The following is a 21,674-nucleotide window of genomic DNA, read 5'->3' as shown; positions in this document are numbered from 1 at the left end:
TCCCAAGGGATCCCACAATCCCGTGAGAGCACCTGTATTTAAGGAGGCCTCAAAGGCTGGCGAGGCACTCTGGAGATCTGCAATAAAAGACTCTTTATTTTGAGCTCACAGTACCTAGTCAGACTCTTTATTTATACATAACAACTGGCGATGAGATACAGATGACGAACCCAACGATGCAGAAATTTTCAGAGGGAGATGATTGGGAAACCTTCGTGGAGCGATTCGACCAATACTTCATGGCCAACGAGCTGGAAGGAGAAGCAAATGCTGCCAAACGAAGGGCGATTCTCTTCACCGTCTGCGGGGCACCAAAGTATGGCCTCATGAAAAATCTGCTTGCTCCAGCGAAACCCACAGGGAAGTCATATGATGATTTGTGCACACTGGTCCGGGAGCATCTGAACCGAAGGAAAGCGTTCTGATGGCTAGGTACCGGTTCTACACCTACAAAAGATCTGAAGGCCAGGAAGTGGCGAGTTATGATGCCGAGCTGAGACGCCTTGCAGGACATTGCGAATTGAAGGACATTTGGAGCACATGCTCAGGGACTTCTTCATACTTGGCATTGGCCATGAAGTGATACTTCGCAAACTTTTGACGGTAGAGACCCCAACCTTGAGAAAAGCCATAGCGATAGCCCAGGCATTCATTGCCACCAGTGACAATACTAAGCAAATCTCTCAGCACATGAGTGCTGCTACAAGTACTTTGAACAAAGTGATGTTGTTTTCAAATCGCAATGTACAGGGCAGGCCCCACATGCCTGCAGCTGCACGTCTGCAGATGTCTCAGAGTCCACCATCAACAGTGATGAATGCAAGGCTATTAACACCTTGTTGGTGCTGCGGGGGTGATCATCGTTTCCATTCATGCCGCTTCAAAGGGTACATTTGCAAGGGCTGTGGATCAATGGGACACCTCCAACGTATGTGCAGGCGAGCTGCAAACTACCCTGCTAATCCTGCAAACCACCATTTTGCAGAGGAGGACAGATCCATGGTGGATCATGACGAACCAGAGCCTCAGACCGAGGAGGCAGAGGTATATGGGGTGCACACATTTACCACAAGGTGTCCCCCGATAATGCTGAAGGTTGAATTAAATGGACTCCCGATGTCAATGGAGCTGGACACGGGCACGAGCCAGTTCATTATGAGCAAAAAGACTTTCGATAAATTGTGGTGCAGCAAGGCCTCAAGGCCAGTTGTGACTTCCATTCGCACTAAGCTGAGAACTTACACAAAGGAACTGATTCCCATAATCGGCAGTGCTACTGTAAAGGTCTCCTATGATGGAGCGGTGCACAAGCTCCCATTCTGGGTGGTACCAGGCGATGGTCCCACGCTGCTCGGCAGGAGCTGGCTGGGAAAGATACGCTGGAACTGGGATGTCGTCCGAGCGCTCTCGTCCGTTGACGACACTTCGTGTGCCCAGGTCTTAAACAAGGTCCCCTCGCTGTTCGAACCAGGCATCAGGAACTTCCAAGGAGCAAAAGTGCAGATCCACCTAATTCCAGGGGCGCGACCCATCCATGACAAGGTGAGAGCAGTACCGTACATGACGAGAGAAAGTGGAGATTGAGCTGAACCGGCTGCAACGAGACGGCATCATTTCGCCGATCGAATTCAACAAGTGGGCCAGTCCTATTGTTCCAGTCCTCAAGGGGGACGGCACTGTCAGAATCTGTGGTGATTATAAAGTAACTATCAATTGTTTCTCCCTGCAGGATCAATACCCACTACCAAAGGCAGACGACCTTTATGCGATGCTTGCGGGAGGAAAGATGTTCACGAAGCTTGACTTGACCTCAGCCTACATGACGCAGGAGCTGGAGGAATCATCGAAGGGCCTCATCTGCATCAACACGCACAAAGGTCTCTTCATTTACAACAGATGCCCGCTTGGGATTCGATCAGCTGCGCGATATTCCAGAGAAATGTGGAAAGCCTACTGAAGTCGGTCCCGCACATGGTGGTCTTCCAGGACGACATTTTGGTTTCAGGTCAGGACACAGTCGAGCATCTGCAGAACCTGGAGGAGGTTCTTAGTCGACTCAACCGTGTGGGGCTCAGGTTAAAATGCTCGAAGTGGTTTTCCTGGTGCCTGAAGTGGAGTTCCTGGGGAGAAGAATCACGGCAGACAGCATCAAGCCCACTGATTCGAAGATGGAGGCAATCGAGAACGCACCGAGGCCACAGAACGTGACGGAGCTGCGGCCATTTCTAGGACTCCTGAACTATTTTAGTAACTTCTTACCGGGTCTCAGCACGCTGTTAGAAACACTGCACACCTTACTGCGTAAAGGAGACGAATGGGTATGGGGTAAAAGCCAAGAAAATGCCTTTGTAAAAGCTAGAAAATTGTTATGCTGAAACAATTTTGTTTGTGTTGTATGATCCATGTGATGCGTCGTCGTACGGGGTCGGGTGTATATTGCAACAAGCTAATGAATCTGGGAAATTGCAATCAGTTGCTTATGCATCCAGAAGTCTGTCTAAGGCTGAGAGAGCCTACAGCATGATTGAAAAAGAAGCGTTCTTTATGGGGTAAAGATAACGCATCAATATCTGTTTGGGCTCAAATTTGAATTGGAAACTGACCATAAGCCACTGAAAGTAAGGGGATAAATACGAATGCATCGGCCCGCATCCAGAGATGGGTGCTTATGTTGTCCGCATACAACTATGCCATCCGCCGCAAGCCAGGCACAGAAAACTGTGCCAATGCTCTCAGTAGGCTGCCATTGCCCACCACAGGAGTGGAAATGGCACAGCCCACAGATTTAGTTATGGTAATGGAAGCATTCGAGAGTGAGCAATCACCCGTCACAGCCCGACAGATTAGAACCTGGACGAGCCAGGACCCCTTACTGTCCCTAGTAAAAAATCGTGTGCTTCACGGGAGCTGGTCCAGTTGTCCCATTGGAAATGCAGGAACGAAAAGAACAGATTATTAACAAGCACTGAATGGAGGAGGGGAAAAAAGAACATAAGGGAAGGTCCATTCTCCCAGTTTCTCCATCTCCGTCGCATCTGCTCTGACGATGCCACCTTTCACACTAGTGCCTCTGACATGTCTTCCTTTTTCCTCAACTGAGGATTCCCCTCCGCCGTGGTCAACATGGCCTTCGACCGCGTTTGTTCCATTTCCCGCACCTCTGCTCTCACCCCTTCCCCTCCCTCTCAGAACCACGACAGGGTTCCCTTTGTCTTCACCTTTCACCCCACCAGCCTCCACATTCAATGGATCATCCTCCGCCATTTCTGCCACATCCAGCCTGATCCCACCACCAATCACATCTTCTCCTCCCCTCCTCTCTCAGCATTCCGAAGGGACTGCTCCCTCCGTGACACCCTGGTCCATTCCGCAGTCACCCCCAGCAACCCCTCCCCTTCCCATGGCATCTTTCTGTGCAAGCACAGGTAATGCAACACCTGCCATTTTACCTCCTCCCTTCTATTATCCAGAGCCCCAAATATTCCTTCCAGGTGGAACAGCCATTTACTTGTACTTCTTTCAATTTAGTATACTGTATTCGCAGCTCACAATGTGGTCTCCTCTACATTGGGGAGACCAAACGTTAGATTGGGTGATCGCTTTGCGGAGCACCTCCGTTCAATCCGCAAGTGTGACCCTGAGCTTCCAGTCGCCTGTCACTTTAATTCTCCACAGCATTCCCACTCTGACCTCTCTGTCCTCGGCCTCCTGCACTGTTCCAACGAAGCTCAACGCAAGCTCGAGGAACAGTACCTCATCTTTCGTTTACAGCCTTCTGGACCCAACATCGAATTCAACAATTTCAGAGCGTAACCGCTGCCAAACTTTAGTTCCCTTCCCCCCACCCCCGCCCCCCTCAGAGCCTGTTTCTTTCTTTTTTTTCTCTCCTTGTCTCTAATGGCAGTTGGTTATAATCCTACCATTCACACCCTACCTTGACTAATATTTTTCTAACTCCTAGCATTAGCATTTGAATTGGGGCCATCATCCCTTTTGTCTCTCTAATCTCTCTTGTCTTCCAACCTATCACAGACCTTTCCTTTTGTTCTTTCTGCCCCTCCCCCTTTTAGTGCTTGTTAAAAATCGGTGCTTTTTGAATACTCTCCAGTTCTGATGAAGGGTCATTGACCTGAAACTTTAACTCTGCTTCTTTACAACAGATGCTGCATGACCTGCTGAGTATTTCCAGCATTTTCTGTTTTTATTCCAGATTCCAACATCCACAGTATTTTGATTTAGCAAACATGGTCCATGTGGAATTGTTGCTGCTGAGCCTTCAGGCAGCAAAGCGTTCACAGATGAGCTGCTGGCGCAAGGCTCGAGCAATTGTTAAAGGGGCACGGCGGCCTGCCCTCCTCCGCCGTCGTGCTCCGGGTTCAGGTAGTTGCATGGCTTCCTCGTCCTCGTCTTTCTCTTCCTCTTCCTCCTCTTCATCTGCATCTTCCTCATCATCATCAGCCACTCTCACCTCAGGGTCTTCTACTATCAGCCTATCAGCTGCTGCTGCTGCCTCATGATGGTTAAGTTATGCAGCATGCAGCACACAACAGTGAACTTACCGACAATCTCAGGCCGTACCCTTTGTCTCCCAGTAGCCAGTTCTGCCCACCTGGCTGCTGCTGAAACATGACAGATATAGTGCTCTCGCATAGGATGAATGCATCATGGGTGCTCCCAGTGTATCTCGCATCAACTGACATGATGCAATGCATATTGTCACACACAAGCTGCACATTAATGGAGTGGAAGCCTTTTCTGTTCCTGTACATCTCGGAATCCTCCAAAGGTGCTCACAAGGTGATGTGGGTACAATCAATGCAGCCCTGTACCTTTGGGAAGCCAACAATCCTGGAGAAGCCCACAGTCCTTTCACACATTGCCTGGGCAGTCATGGGGAATTTTATGTAGTCATTCCTCCTGGCATATAGTGCAGCAGTCACCTGCTGACTGCAGATATGTGTTGCATGTTGAGAAATGGCGAACACACATTCCCAGTTGTGGCCTGGAACGATCCAGATGCATAGAATGAAAGTGCAGGTATAACCTTCACTTCAACTGACAAAGCAGTCCTCCTGACGCTTCGAGGTTGCAGGTTTGCTTTTACTAACTCACAGATCTCGGTTACAACTTCTTTGCAGAAATGCAGCCTTCTGACACAGTCTGCATCACTCAGGTGCAGGTATGAATGCCTATCTCTATATACCCGATGTGGGTATGGCCTCCTGCCCATCATCCTACTTGCTCGGAGGTTCCTCATGCGATGATGTCGAATCAATCGTCTCCTCCGCAACACCACCATGCAGAAGGCTTGCACAAGGTATGGCATTGTCAGTATTGTCCCCATGATTAAATTATACCTTTGCAAGAAGCTCATAACAGCAGGCAGGACAAGTTTCTTTGTTGTCTCTCTCCCCAAGGTTGATACCCTAGTATGGACCACACCCAGGTCTGAGCATGCGCAATAGGCTTGCTTAGATCGGGAAACCCCATATCCCCTGGGCTTCATTTGATACTACTTGCTGCATAGTAGCATAATGTAAGGCTTCTCATTCCTTCAGTTCGGCTTCCACCCCCCCACAACCACCCAGGCTTCATTTGATGCTGCTTGCTGCATAGTGTAAGTCTTCTCATGCCTTCAGTTTGACTTCCATAGCACCTCCCCCCACCGACCCCCCCCCCCCCCCACTGCAACCTCCTCCCGCCCCGCACCCCGCCCTGGGCTTCTTTTGAAGCCGTGCCCTGAGCCCCTGTGTCCGGGCGAGGGACCGATTCTGCCGGCTGACGCTCCGACCTTCAAGCCCAGTTTGGGGTCGTTCGGTGGCGGCATGGCACTTTTTCAAAAATCCAAAATTAAAGAATTGCATGAAACTTCTATTTTCTGCATTTTCAGTTGGAAAAAATTAAGCTTCATGATGCTTTTATATGTGTTGTTGACTCCCTCCAAAACTTGGTGTCTTTCTGCGCCGATTTTTTTAATGTGCACTGGTTTTTCTTAAGTGCCCAGAAGGATTTTTGGGAGAGGTCACATATGCCGTCCTAGGAGAAATGTAAGTTGGCCAAACTTGCATAAATGTAAAAAACTGGCGCAGGCATCAGATTACTCCCCCATGACTCAAAAAAAAGCTAACCTAAAAAAATCGTAACTAACTGAGTTATGCTGGTGCACAATCTTTGGGAAAATTGTATTTTTAAATTTAGGCCAAAAAAAGCAACACGCACCCAAAAAACAGCACAAATCACTGGGGAAAATTGAACCCATGGAGAGGTGAAAGTTGAGGCGGTTGTGTGTAATCAAAATATTATACAAGCTCATTTTGAACAATATTTCCATGCAAAATGGAACAGAATACTTTGAGTTATTCCAAAGTTATTGCCCATGTCCCACTTTTACTTCAAACAATAACATCTAATAACTAAAACTACCTGACTCATTTAGATTCCCCCACAAGTTCACAAATATGCTTCTAATTCCTCATGTATTGAAATATTTATTAAATTGGAAATTATTTTCCAAAAGATATGGAGAACTGAAAGCAAATTGAATGCAGTCATAATGTAACCTGTAACAGTATTGTAAAAGCCACATGCATTGTACCCTGTGAAAAAACCTAAACCACGCCACAGAGTTTGTGTCCATTGCACTTTTTAATTGATCTCTTTGTCTATGTTTGAAATTCTAATAATCAAGAAAAGTTACTTTGTATTAATATTAGCAGCAAGCTTGACAGTGGGAGCGATCTCAACAAAAAACAAAATGAGAATGGTAAAACAAATATCAGAAGGATGACAACACAGATTTAACACATTGCCCAAAGCTTTCTTCATTGCACCAGCCACGATAGTAAATTCAGGCGATCTAAATGTGGAATCGAGTCCATCCCATCACGGTCTCATTTTTCAGATATAGCGTCTGGTACCTGAAAAAGTCAATTCCGTTTTCAATTGTAAATCTTTCACCCTTTTAATGTACTGCACAATATATTCATTAAATAAATTATGCAACATTATAAACCCGACTTTTATATAAGATGAGTAACACCATCTACGTCCATGCAATTCACAGGGTTAGAAAGAGAATCCCTTCCTTCTATCCCCATTAAAAGGCATGTCATAACAATGATGCAAGTTAGAAGCTCATTGCTAAATGTTGTCAATGCTGAAACAATTCACATATGAAACTGGTGTGAACAGAACTATTGCCCAGAGGGGAGTCTGAACTTTCAGGAGAGGTGAGGAGAAAGGAAGGGGAGAACATTGAGAAGTAAAATCTACTTTTTGCATTTGTTTTTTTGTTCAGATGCGAAGTCTGAATTCTGACAAACACCAACCTTTCTTGGCTTTAATGATGATCTTCACCCACTTGGCATCAGGATTCACACAAAATTTATTTCCATTTTTCATGATGACACTGTGAAGAGAAGGTGAACCTTTAAAATCTAATCCACACGAAATTGAAGTGTCCCACTGAAAGGTGAGAATTTAGTAATAGTATTAAAAGAAAAAATGTATTATCTGCCTCAAAAACAAACTGATTAATCCAAAGTGACTTGAACAAAGAGCAAAATTTAGTAAACAGAGATCATAAAAGGAGAAAGGAGGTTTCACTTCTTTGGTTAAAAGGTGATGCTCTGATACATTTACTCACATTATCTCTGATGTCACACAGTGTGATCCTCTGGGAATATATTTCATACTTTTCATATACTTTGGGTTGATAATCCTGGAGGTAGACTGGATGCATTTACAACGTCCATGAATTCCTGGGACCGGAATACCTGTGAATAGGTATTTTAAGTTATATTCAATTATTGATTGAAGTGGAGGGAAACCTGGCACTTTGTGCCTGCATTGAGTTACTCGTATTTCTTTTGTACTGTGATATATCTGTCCTAATTCTCAAACACTACAAGTATTCATTTTCAGAAAGTATCACTCCTGAAACATTAATTAGCAGCACGCCTACAAAATCCAGAGAGGAGCTGTGTGGTACTAAAATGTAATGACCCGGATTTTGCGGTAAAAATAATGGTGAAGTTATCAGTGCTTACTTAAAGTGTAAATCGGACAGCAACTTCTGACAACCGCAGTTAAATGCTGAAATCAGGAAGTTGCTGTCCAAGTTGCCCTGCTCCTCCAGAAGCTGTGCTGTACCATTATTTTGCCGAGAGACACGGCATGAAAATATACTGAATGGTGTGAAGTTGCGGTACTTACGTGATAGCCCCATTAAACTCACCAGAAAACGGCGTGTTCATTCCCATGTAAGTAAATTTGTAATGGTGTAATGTCTTAATTACTATCAAACAACCTTTCTGGCACTAAAAATTAACTTAAAGTGTGGAATCTCATTCCTTCAGATTTTAATTATTGTTGGAGATTTAAAAAAATAAAAGAATTTAAATAATTTAAAAAAAAACTTTTTTTAATCTCTCTTCATCCCATCTTTCTTTACCTCTTTATTTTGTTTTCTGTACAAGATTTAGCATTGAAATAACTATTCTAACTTACACTTCCTGGTTCAGACTCTGCGTGCCGCAGAGGATTCTTGAATCTGATTGGTTAAGGAGATGCACACCTAGTTGCCCTGTTCACTCAGGTCCCAGATCCCCTATAGAGGACAGCACGCCATAATGGTTCTCTAATCACCGCAAACTACAGTGCAAAATACCATAGAAAATCTGTGGACAAGTGTAAATGTAATGAACGGCTAACAGCATTCATTCATCGCTGATTGTCTGATTGCTGGGTTTACTGGGCCATATCACCATAGTAATGGCGAAATGACGGTGAATACCATTACTATCAGCACTGAAGTCCTAGGAAATTAGTAAATGATTAGTAAATAGTGCTAATGTTACAGCAACGGCATAATTTGCTGGGATATTAGCACTGAAACAATCGCTGAAACTGAGAAAGAATCGTAATGCAAGATCCGTCCCTAATTCCTGTTGATTACAGCGGTGAGGGCCAATTTGTTGCATTTAGGTCACTTTTAGCACCGCTTGAGGGAATGCCATTTCAGAAAGGTGCTAGATAGTCGGACAATAATTCTGTTACTTTTGAAACAATTATGAGATAGACAACTGATAAAATTTAACATGTAGCTTATCAAATGATGCCATAGCATCACTATGTGGTTCTTGAAATGACAATATCGTGTATATATAAAAGAAAGAAAGACTTGGATTTATATAGCGCCTTTCACGACCACCGGATGTCTCAAAGCGCTCTTTACAGGCAATAAAGTACTTTTGGAGTGTAGTTTATTCAGTGGATGGCCAACCAATTCATTGCAAGCATTGGAATCTGCTGGTGATCACAACTCAGAACTAATCTCTATTCACCATAAGAGATGTTGAACCAATAACAGAGCGCTTATTGACACTTTTGATTTTGCCATGATCATTGAGGATTTGTGAATTAACCACAACATCCAGGAGAATATCGAGAATATACAAGGCAATGTGATATGTGCTCAATTCAAAGGTCTGCTTTTTTCTTCCATTTTACAAATGACAATTGGATTCCCATTGAGCATTAGCGCTGCTGTCTCCAAATGAAATAAGCGGTGTAGCTAAAGTGGACTGGGAAAATAGATTAAAGGGTAAGGCGGTAGATAAATAGTGGCAAACATTTAAGGAGATATTTCATAACTCTCAGCAAAGATATATTCCAGTGAGAAAGAAAGACTCTAAGAGAAGGCTAAACCATCCGTGGCTAACTAAAGAAGTAAAAGGTGGTGTCAAATTGAAAACAAAGGCATACAATGTTGCAAAGAATAGTGAAAGGTCAGAGGATTGGGAAATTTTTAGAAACCAGCAAAGGACGGCTAAAAAAAGAATAAAGAGATAGAAGATAGTTTATGAGAGTAAACTAGAAAGAAATATAAAAAAACAGACACTAAGAGCTTCTACTGTATATAAAAAGGAAGAGAGTAGCTAAAGTAAAAATTGGTCCCTTAGAGGTTGAGACTGGGGAATTAATAATGGGAAACGGAAATGGCAGACTTTGACCAAATTTATTGCTTTGGTCTTCACAGTAGAAGACACTAAAAGCATCCCAATAATTGATAATCGAGGGGCTATTGGGAGGGGGGGACTTAAAACAACATCTATCACGAGAGAAAAAGTATTCGGCAAACTAATGGGACTAAAGGTGGACATGTTCCCTGGACCTGATGGTCTGCATCCTAGAGTCTTAAAAGAAGTGGCTGCAGAGATAGTAGATGCATTGGTTGTAATCTACCTGGATTCTGGAGAGGTCCCAGCGGATTAGAAAACCGCAAATGTAATGCCACTATTTAAGAAAGGAGGGAGACAGAAAGCAGGAAACTATAGACCAGTTTGCCTAACATCTGTCATTGGGAAAATGTTGGAGTCCATTATTAAGGAAGTAATAGCAGATCATAACACAGTCAAGCAGAGTCAGCATGGTTTTATGAAATGGAAATTATGTTTGACAAATTTGTTGGAGTTCTTTGAGGATATAACGAGCAGGATGGATAAAGCGGAACCAGTGTGTATTTGGATTTCCAGAAGGCATTCGATAAGGTGCTGCATAAAAGGTTACTGCACAAGATAAGAGCTCACGGAGTTGGGGTAATATATTAGCATGGATAGAGGGTTGGCTAGCTGACAGAAAATAGAGATTTGGAATTCATGAGTCATTTTCAGGTTGGCAACAGTAACTAGTGGGATGCCACAGGGAGCAGTGCTGGGGCCTCAACTATTTACAATCTATATTAATGACTTGGATGAAGTTACCAAGTGTAATGTAGCCACATTTGCTGATGATACAAAGATAGGTGGGAAAGCAAATTGTGTGGAGGCCGCAAAGAATCTGCAAAGGGATATAGGCAGGCTAAGTCAGTGGGCAAAAATTTAGCAGATGGAAAATGTGAGGTTATCCACTTTGGTAGGAAAAATAAAAAAAAGCAAATTATTATTTAAATGGGGAGAGATTACAAAATGCTGAGATATAGAGGGATCTGGGGGTCCTTGTACATGAAACACAAAAAGTTAGCATGCAGGTACAGCAAGTAATTGGGAAGGCAAATGGAATGTTGGCCTTTATTGCAAGGGGGATTGGGTGTAAAAGTAGGGAAGTCCTGCTACAATTGTACAAGGTATTGGTGAGGCCACACCTGGAGTGCTGCGCACAGTTTTGGTCTCCTTATTTAAGGAGGGATATACTTGCATTGGAGGCAGTTCAGAGAAGGTTCACAAGGTTGATTCCTGAAATGAAGGGTTGTCTTATGAAGAAAGGTTGAGCAGGTAGGGCCTATATTCATTGGAGTTTAGAAGAATCTTACTGGAACATATAAGATTTTGAGGGGGCTTGACAGGGTAGATGCAGAGAGGAAGCTTCCCCTTGTGGGGGAATCTAGAACTAGGGGGCATAGTTTCAGAATAAGGGGTCGCCCATTTAAAACGGAAATGAGGAGGAATTTTTGGAATTCTCTACCCCAGAGAGCTGTGGAGGCTAGGTCATTGAATATATTTAAGATGGAGATAGACAGATTTTTGAAAGATAAGGGAGTCAAGGAGAGAACTGTGGAGGCTAAGTCATTGAATATATTTAAGATGGAGATAGACAGATTTTTGAAAGATAAGGTAGTCAAGGGTTATGGGGAGTGGGCAGGGAAGTGGAGTTGAGGCCAAGATCAGATCAGCCATAATCTTATTGAATGACGGAGCAGGCTCAAAGGGCCAAATGGCCTACTCCTGCTCCTATTCTTATGTTCTTATGTTCTTATGTATACAGCTGACCCGGTTCCGAGCGGTAGCGCCACCTCAAAGCTCCTTAAGTCACCACTATCATCGCTGCGGCATATGATAAATTTCTTGGCAAATGTTGGCTTTGGATCAGAGTTGGAGGATCGGGGCAATAAACAGTCTTACTTATGGCAACCGTTGCCAATAATGCGGGTTCTCCTAATTCCGAACCATTAAATATCAATTGGCCCAAAGTCATTCTGTAGAATGTTTTTTTGTTGCTATGTTTGACATTTAACATGCTGGGAGCAATTATTTATTAGACTGGAGATCACCATTACATATTTGACATGATTTTACAAGGACAAATTTCAGAAACATAAACCTGGAAATTACTATTGCCGATATGAGTGGGCTGATGGTTGACACTTTCATGTAGCACTCCTCTGCCTGCTTCTTTAGTGTAAGCATTAATCCATGGAATGTACACAGGCTAACATTGACCCTAAAATGCAGATGGAGAGCTGTTGTATGAACACATAAATCAATTCTTCACAAATATCAGTCGTTTCCAGGTTATGAAGTTTCAGATTAAAGGGAATTAAAAGTGATGTCATTACATTTCAAAATATATTACTATATTTAGCTTTGAGTTTTACAATTAAATTTGTTCAAGTTTCATTGTTTACCGTATAACCGAGAAACGCACTGGGATGCGTATAATAGGGTGGAATAAATTAGTTAAAAACTTAACTTCAATACTCTTTTCCACACTACAGTGCAATGATAAATAAAACACAAGATTAAAATGGCAACATACCCTGTGCAGTAATGGCAAACAGAAGCAGGATGACCATCGTCACAGTGGCTGCTCTGTTCATTTTTTATTCTGTGTTGCTGACTTGATTTCTGCTGAAGGATTTTCTATCTCCCTCTGTCTCTGTCCCTCTTTGTTGAGTGAAGTTCTACTGAAGAAAGGCTCACTGAGCTGCTATTTATTGAACTCTTCCACTTTCATTTTGCACAACCTACAGCGGTGGTCAATGTCGAACATGGGAAACTCCTGAGGAACTTCCCGTACCTTCACTTCAGTCAAACGTTCTTTAACTATTCCATCATTCAGGGTCCAAAATTGGTGGACATACCACCGCACACCGCCCGCAGGCCACCGACATACCACCCAAAATCGCGAAATTGATCAAAAAAATACCAACATACTGCCCACATACTGCCCGGCAGAAAATTCATCAGCGACATCATATCGCACCGCTGACATACCGCCCAAAATTGCCAAATTGATGACTTACCACCGACATACCGCCGACCCTGCAGACCACCCTGGAAAAGGTGGTTTTAAGTCGATCTTCAGTCGGCAGTATGCATCTTCACCTGTGAAAATTTTTTGATCTGTCACCCCCCAAGTCTCTTCACCCCCCTACAGCAATCTGTTGCCCCCCCCGACAGCGATCCCCCCCAAGTAGCGATCTCCCCCCTAAAAAGCAATCTCCCCCCAATTAGCGATCTCCCCCAAGAAGCAATCTTCCCCCCAAGTAACGATCTCAACCCAATTAGCGATCTCCCCCCAAGAAGCGACCCCCCCGCCACATACCTGCACAGCGCTCTCAGGCCGGCAGTCTCTGCCAATTCTGGTCTGTGCCCCTCAGGGGCGGAGCTTCGCAGCAGCATGCGCAAGCACAGAACTCGGGACCCAAAGATTCCCCAATGAAAATGACTCACCGCTCGCACACCGCCGGCTGCACTCCGCTCGGCATACCGCTGAGAAAAAATTGATGAAAATCGCGCACACCACTGGCATACCACCGAGAAATGGGTGGATGACCAATTTCGGCCCCTTAAGATTTTTGTAAAAATATCAGGAAGATATTAGCAACATCATTCCATAGTAAAGACTTGACCACATGATCTTTAACAGTTCTGATGAAAGGTCATCGACCTGAAAAGTTAACTCTGTTTCTCTCTCCACAGATGCTGCCTGACCTGTGGAGTGTTTCCAGCATCTTCTGTTTTTATTTCTGATTTCCAGCACCCGCAGTATTTTGCTTTTGTTCTTTAACTCTAATTAATCTAAAAATATTCAAAACTTCTATATAGTTTACAGAAGCAACAGAGAGACAATTAATTGTGGTAGATAGTAATATGTTTTTAACCTCTGGGACAATTTTTTATGTCAATGTTCATCCAATCAAATTCTTACTATGTAGTGCTGTTAATAATATCTTCCTTTAATTTTTATACAACCGTTAATGACAGACAGTTAAACATTGATAAGATCAAAGCCCACATAATTTGATGCTTTTTACTGTTAATCCATAAGAAAGTAGCACCAGATGAGCTGCTGAATCAACATTTCTATAAAGTTGCGTGGCTGCACAGCTACACAGCGGTCTGGAGGTCCCGCACAGGCCGCTCACCGACTTTTAAATGGATAAAACACACATGTGCAAAAATTTGAATGGGCTGCTCAATCCATTAAAGGGATGATAAGCCCCAAGAAATAAATTAGAGGGAACATATTGCAGAATAATCCAGTTCCAGATTTTACACTTGACCCACTGGGGAACTCCTCAATTTATTTATAATGCTAATCTTTCTCACTATAATGAGTGAAAACACTGACCAGACAATGGAGCTAAAACTTGTGATTTATAGGAAATATCTGTCCCTTTTACTGCCTGTACTTTCTGGTGTGACTCTCTGGACCTTCATGCTCCAAGTTTGAAAATAGTTGCAATAAAGAAATCTAAAGGATAAGAAAGGACTAGCAGTTATATAGAACATTTCCTCAGGATGTCTAATACAACCAATGATGTACTATTGTAATGTAGGGAAATGTAGTTCTAAAGTTGCCACATGCAATGAATTTTCAGCCTGATGATGCAGCAGCTCCAACACAGGAATAGAAATATCTTCAAATGCTGTTACACCAACAACAATAACAACTTATATTTATATAGTACCTTTAACATAGTAAAACATCCCAAGGCATTTCACAGGACTATTATAAGACAAAAATTTGACACTGAGTCACATAAAGAGAAATTAGGGCCGATGACCAATAGTTTGGTCAAAGAGGTAGGTTTCAAGGAGCATCTTAAAGGAGGAAATAGAGGTAGAGAGGTAGAGAAGTTTAGGGAGGGAATTCCAGAGCTTAGGGCCGAGGCAACAGAAGGCACGGCCACCAATTGTTGAGCGATTATAATCAGGAATGCTCAAGAGGGCAGAATTAGAGGAGCGCAGATATCTTGGAGGGGGCGCGGGGGGAGGGGGGGAGCGGGGGGGGGCGGTTATGGGCTGGAAGAGATTGTAGAGATAGGGAGGGATGAGGCCATGAATGGATTTGAAAACAAGGATGAGAATTTTGATGTCGAGACGTTGCTTAATGTAGGTCAGCAAGCATAGGGGTGATGGGTAAGTGGGACTTGCTGTGAGTTAGGACACGGGCAGCCGAGTTTTGGATCACTTCAAGTTTATGTAGGGTAGAATGTGAGAGGTGTGGTATCTTCCTTATGACATCACAACACACGCAGTCTCCAAGATGGCTCTATGTAGTAATTCACACACTCTCAGTGCCAGTGCGCAAAAGTATGCGCAAATCGAAAGGGAAGATTTGGCATTAATTTTTGGAGTCAAGGAGCTCCACAAATACTTGTATGGTCGTAAGTTTACCATCATTATGGACCATAAGCCCCTGACAGCAATCCTCCATCCAAAATCCCCAGTTCCAACCTTAACTGCAGCCCGAATGCAGAGATGGGCTTTGATTTTGTCAGCATATACGTATGATATTGAGTACAGACGATCAGCTGATCACAGTAATGCTGATGCTATGTCTAGATTGTCATCCCCATCACAAGTTACATCCAATAGAGAAGAAGTGTTCTATTTTTCAGACATTGATAAACTGCCAGTCACAGCTGGAGATTGGTAGAGCAACCAAACGTGACCCAGTTATTTCATAGGTGTATGATTACATAGCAAATGGATGACCAAACCAGGTATCACAGAGAGAAATACATCGTTACTTCATTCGTAGGAATGAATTATCAGTCGATAAAGATTGTATCATGTGGGGTGCAAGAGTGGTTATACCAAATAAATTCAGGTTCAAACTATTAGGAGACCTTCATGACCAACACCTGGGAATGTGTTTGACCAAGAGTTTTGCATGCAATTACTTATGGTGGCCAGATCTAGAGAAAGATATAGAGTACATCATTAGTCAGTGTGCAACATGTCAATCAGTAAGCAAGAAACCACCATCAGTATTACAGCCATGGAAATGGCCTCGCAGGGTGTGGCAAAGGTTACATATCGATTTTGCTGAGCAAGAAGGACAGCAATTGTTCATTGTGATTGATAGCCATTCGAAGTGGGTAGAGGTGTTTCCAATGTGGAAAATAACAACAAGTAAAGCACTAGACCATTTGCGAAGATTATTTTCTTCATATGGCCTCCCAGAAGAAATTGTGTCTGATAATGGACTACAATTTTGTTCAGAAGAATTTGCACAGTTCACGAGCAAAAATGGGGTGAAACATACCAAGGTGCCACTGTTCCACCCTGCTTCAAATGGTGCAGTACAAATTGTAAAACGTGCTCTCATCAAGCAAATATTGGATCCAAATCCAAAGAAACCACAGTTGTCGTTGGACCACAAGTTGGCTAATTTTCTAATTACGTACCATAATACTCCTCATACAACTACTGGTAGAACACCAGCAGAATTGTTTCTCAAACGACAGTCACGAACCAGGTTCTCGTTGTTGAAGCCAAACTTGGCGCACTCCGTAGAAAAGAAACAATTAAGACAGAAAGAGAATCATGATAGAGCTGGAGTAAGAGAGAGAAGTATGAAATTTAATCAGAAGGTGAGAGTGAAGAACCATCACCATAAATCATTAAAGTGGTTACCAGGAAGAATGGTGAAGATATATGGTCCTCGCACATATTTGGTCAAGATGTTTGATCATGGAAAGGTTAGATTTGTTCAAATTGATCATATTTTACCTACAGATGTGGAAAGAGTTGAAAGTTGGAATGATTTGATTATTTCTGACTCATCAGATAGTCTTTTTACAAGTATTGTACCAGTTGCATATCCTACATCAAATGTACTGGAAACAAGTCGAAGCGAAAGTCAGAATTTAAGTCTGAGTCCGAATCAGGCAGACAAACAGTCTGAAGTTGTAGAGAGTTCAAATGTAGATCAAGGGTATCCCTTGGAGGAAAACTTTCCTCAGGATCAGCCTAGAATGAGTCTAAATTCGACATCATGTTTGGAAGGTTCTCCTCGAAACAGGAAACAAGTGGTTAAGGTTGATTTGTAAATCTAATCCATGGGCTAGATTTTACACTTTTGTGCAGATCGCCCAAAAATGGGCGGTATTTCTGGCATGGGCGGTAAAAATGGGTTTTCAGATCGCTGGCTTGTCGCCCACTCTCAAAGCCCCTAATCTCCATTTTTGAAATTGGGCGTTACCGCGAGCGATATGAAATGGGCGGTCGCGTTAAATCTCTATGACATTCTGCCGTAAAATGTCGCCGACCTTAGCAATGGCATGGCAACACTCGATTCCCACGATTCAGGAGGTCAAGGTTCATCATAAAAGATCCTCTCGGAATGAGTGATCACAATATGGTTGAATTTGTAATACAGATTGAGGATGAGGAGGTTGTGTCAGAAACGAGAGTACTATGCTTAAACAAAGGGGACTACAGTGGGATGAGGGCAGAGTTGGCTAAAGTAGACTGGAAACAAGGACTAAATGGTGGCACAATTGAGGAACAGTGGAGGACTTTTAAGGAGCTCTTTCATAATGGGCAACAAAAATATATTCCAGTGAAAAAGAAGGGCGGCAAGAGAAGAGATAACCAGCCGTGGATAACCAAGGAAATAAAGGAAAGTATCAAATCAAAGACCAATGCGTATAAGGTGGGCAAGGTTAGTGGGAAACGAGAGGATTGGGAAGATTTTAAGCAACAGCAAAGAATGACTAAAAAAGCAATAAAGAAAGGGAAGATAGATTACGAAGGTAAACTTGCGCAAAACATAAAAACAGATAGTAAAAGCTTTTACAGATATATAAAACGGAAAAGAGTGACTAAAGTAAATGTTGGTCCCTTAGAAGATGAAAAGGGGGATTTAATAATGGGAAATGTGGAAATGGCTGAGACCTTAAACAACTATTTTGCTTCCGTCTTCACAGTGGAAGACACAAAAACCATGCCAAAAATTGCTGGTCATAGGAATGTGGGAAGGGAGGACCTTGAGATGATCACTATCACTAGGGAGGTAGTGCTAGACAGACTAATGGGATTGAAGGTAGACAAGTCCCCTGGTCCTGATGAAATGCATCCCAGGGTATTAAAAAAGATGGCGGAAGTTATAGCAAATGCATTTGTTATAATCTACCAAAATTCTCTGGACTCTGGGGAGGTACCAGCGGATTGGAGAGCAGCTAATGTAACGCCTCTGTTTAAAAACGGGGGCAGGCAAAAGGCAGGTAACTATAGGCCGGTTAGTTTAACATCTGTAGTGGGGAAAATGCTTGAAACTATCATTAAGGAAGAAATAGCGGGACATCTGGATAGGAATAGTGCAATCAAGCAGACGCAGCATGGATTCATGAAAGGGAAATCATGTTTAACTAACTTACTGGAATTCTTTGAGGATATAACGAGCATGGTGGATAGAGGTGTACCGATGGATGTGGTGTATTTAGATTTCCAAAAGGCATTCGATAAGGTGCCACACAAAAGGTTACTGCAGAAGATAAAGGTACGCAGAGTCAGAGGAAATGTATTAGCATGGATAGAGAATTGGCTGACGAACAGAAAGCAGAGAATCGGGATGAATGGGTTCTTTTCCGGTTGGAAGTCAGTGGTTAGTGGTGTGCCACAGGGATCAGTGCTGGGACCACAACTGTTTACAATATACATAGATGACCTAGCGGAGGGGACAGAATGTAGTGCAACAAAATTTGCAGATGACACTAAGATTAGTGGGAAAGCGGGTTGTGTAGAGGACTCAGAGAGGCTACAAGGAGATTTGGATAGGTTAAGCGAATGGGCTAAGGTTTGGCAGATGGAATACAATGTCAGAAAGTGTGAGGTCATCCACCTTGGGAAAAAAAACAGTAAAAGGGAATATTATTTGAATGGGGAGAAATTACAACATGCTGTGGTGCAGAGGGACCTGGGGGTCCTTGTGCATGAATCCCAAAAGGTTAGTTTGCAGGTGCAGCAGGTAATCAGGAAGGCAAATGGAATGTTGGCCTTCATTGCGAAAGGGATGGAGTACAAAAGCAGGGAGGTCCTGCTGCAACTGTATAAGGTATTGGTAAGGCCGCACCTGGAGTACTGCGTGCAGTTTTGGTCACCTTACTTAAGGAAGGATATACTAGCTTTGGAAGGGGTACAGAGACGGTTCACTAGGCTGATTCGAGAAATGAGGGGGTTAACTTATGATGATAGATTGAGTACTCTGGGTCTTTACTCCTTGGAGTTCAGAAGGATGAGGGGTGATCTTATAGAAACATTTAAAATCATGAAAGGGATAGACAAGATGGAGGCAGAGAGGTTGTTTCCATTGGTGGGGGAGATTAGAACTAGGGGGCACAGCCTCAAAATAAGGAGGAGCCAATTTAAAACTGAGTTGAGAAAAAATTTCTTCTCCCAGAGGGTTGTGAATCTGTGGAATTCTCTGCCCAAGGAAGCAGTTGAGGCTGGCTCATTGAATGTTTTCAAGTCAAAGATAGATAGATTTTTAAGCAATAAGGGAATTAAGGGTTACGGGGAGAGGGCGGGTAAGTGGAGCTGAGTCCACGACCAGATCAGCCATGATCTTATTGAATGGCGGAGCAGGCTCGAGGGGCTAGATGGCCTACTCCTGTTCCTAATTCTTATGTTCTTATGTTCTTATCATGACATGTGCAGAAGAGGAGACAGAGAGAGAGGGAGCTGAGAGGGACTGAAAGCGTGTGTGGCTGTGGTGTGTGCTTGTTTGCTGTTGTGGGAGGCACGAGGGAGATTCAGCAGCGGCAAAAAGCCTACTAAGCACCAAAAGCATATTTGGCACCGAGTTTTTGTCCAACAAATAATATATAGTATGGAAGGGATAGAGGAAGCCCTGGAGCTGGTAGCCAGGAACACTGGTGGCAGAGGGCTCCCAGTGTTCCCAGAGCGTGGCACTGTACCCCAAGATGCCGTACCCTCATTGCCAATGACACATGAGAGCCAGGAGCAACATCTTGCTTCTGGTTCAGAGCACGTTCCCATCTTGGGACCGTCCTCTCCCGTATCCGTCCAATCAGCGGTTCGGCCATGGTCATCCCCTCCCCCCAATGAAGCAGCGCCTGAGGAACTCCTCGGCCAGGCGGCTTGGAGTCAGGAGGGGAAGGGGAAAGGTTAGAGGTGGGGAGGAGAAGTGTGGCGGGGGGACTGGTGAAGGGTTGGTTTTTACAGAAATACTTATGATTACAAACAAATGGTCGGTTTAAATGTTTTTAATTTAACAAAACCTTGTTGCGCATTGGCTCAGATAGCTGCACCGTTACACACTGGTGATTCCTTAACATCAATCGTTAATTACACTTAATTTCAATCAACTTGTACTTTAACTGTCACTAAGGTGATGCCCACCATTGATATATGACCTGCACACCCAGCAGTGTGTCAGCTTTGTAAATATCACCAACATTCTTTCAGGCAAAGCGATCATTGATGAGCTCCTGACATAAGAGTCTTGCAGCTATCATGCCACCACGGGCCCATTCATGCGGTCTACAGGGGGGCGGGGGAATGGCTTCAGCATCAGCCTGATTGTCTGGGCCTATGTCAGCGTCCGCTTCCTCATCCTCCTCTTCCTCTCTCTGGTGAAGTGGACTGTCAGACTCTTCAGACAATTCTTGTCCCCTTCTAATAGCCAAGTTGTGCAGCATGGAGCACACCACCACAAATTGAGCTACCTGCTCAGGGTGGCATTGGAGCTTGACTCCTGAGTGGTCCAGGCATCTAAAGCGCTGCTTAAGCACTCCAATTATTTTCTCCACGATATTGTGAGTGGCTCTGTGGCTCTCATTGTATCGCGTCTCAGCTTCGGTATGGGTGTCACGCAGCGGGGTCATCAACCAGGTGGCGAGGCCATATCCTTTGTCACCAAACATCCAGCATTGACGTTGTGGCTGATTGTTAAACAAGTCAGATACAGTGCTCTCACGCAGGATGTGAGCATCATGGATGCTGCCCGGAAATTTAGCATTCACTGCCATAATAATTTGCTAGTGGTCGACAACGAGTTTCACATTCAGGGAGTAGAATCCCTTGCAGTTCCTGAAAACCTCTGCATCCTGAAAAGGTGCCCGCATCGCGATGTGTACAGTCTATTGCTCCCTGCACCTTGGGGAAGTTAGCAATTCAGTAGAATCCTAAAGTCCTCTCAGTCTGAGCCTCCCTGGTCATAGGGAAGCTGATCAAGTCCATCCTGCTTGCGCACAGGGCTTCAGTGATCTGTCTAATGCAGCAATGTGTGGCATGCTGAGACAGACCACAAATGTCGCCAGCTGAGGCCTGAAAGAACTCGACGCGTAGAACGACAGTGCCGCGGTGACTTTGACCTCGACGGACAGTGCAGTCCTGATGGTGCTGGAAGGCTGCAGATCTCCCTATGCAGTACATGAGCGATCACTGCCCCAACTCCATACGGAGAGGCGTCACATGCTAGCTTGATCTCCATAGATACGTCATAGTGAACTAACATGGTGATCTCTACCAACTGGCTTTTACACTCCTTGAATGCTGCGTCACATTCTTCTGACCACTTCCAATGGACACATTTTGTCAACAGCTCATTCAGTGGATGCAACACTGTAGCCAAATTTGATAGGAACTTCCCATAATAGTTCAAAAGACTCCAAAATGATCGAAGTTCGGTGATATTCT

General features: G+C 43.8%; 1 protein-coding gene across 1 annotated transcript; it reads right to left on the bottom strand.

The window, feature by feature from the left end:
• Window positions 1-6,837: 6,837 nt before the first annotated feature.
• Window positions 6,838-12,620, bottom strand: LOC139233515 (interleukin-8-like). Its single transcript, XM_070863920.1, has 4 exons — window positions 12,535-12,620; window positions 7,646-7,775; window positions 7,329-7,408; window positions 6,838-6,917 (listed from the first exon to the last, which is right to left on the bottom strand). Exons 1-4 carry the CDS (start codon window positions 12,593-12,595, stop codon window positions 6,898-6,900), a joined length of 291 nt encoding a protein of 96 aa, XP_070720021.1. The 5' UTR covers window positions 12,596-12,620; the 3' UTR covers window positions 6,838-6,897.
• Window positions 12,621-21,674: the final 9,054 nt, after the last annotated feature.

Source organism: Pristiophorus japonicus, chromosome 2, assembly GCF_044704955.1.
Source record: "Pristiophorus japonicus isolate sPriJap1 chromosome 2, sPriJap1.hap1, whole genome shotgun sequence".
Classification (NCBI taxonomy): domain Eukaryota; kingdom Metazoa; phylum Chordata; class Chondrichthyes; family Pristiophoridae; genus Pristiophorus; species Pristiophorus japonicus.
Note: the sequence above shows the minus strand (reverse complement) of the source record. Positions and strands in the feature narration are given on the sequence as shown.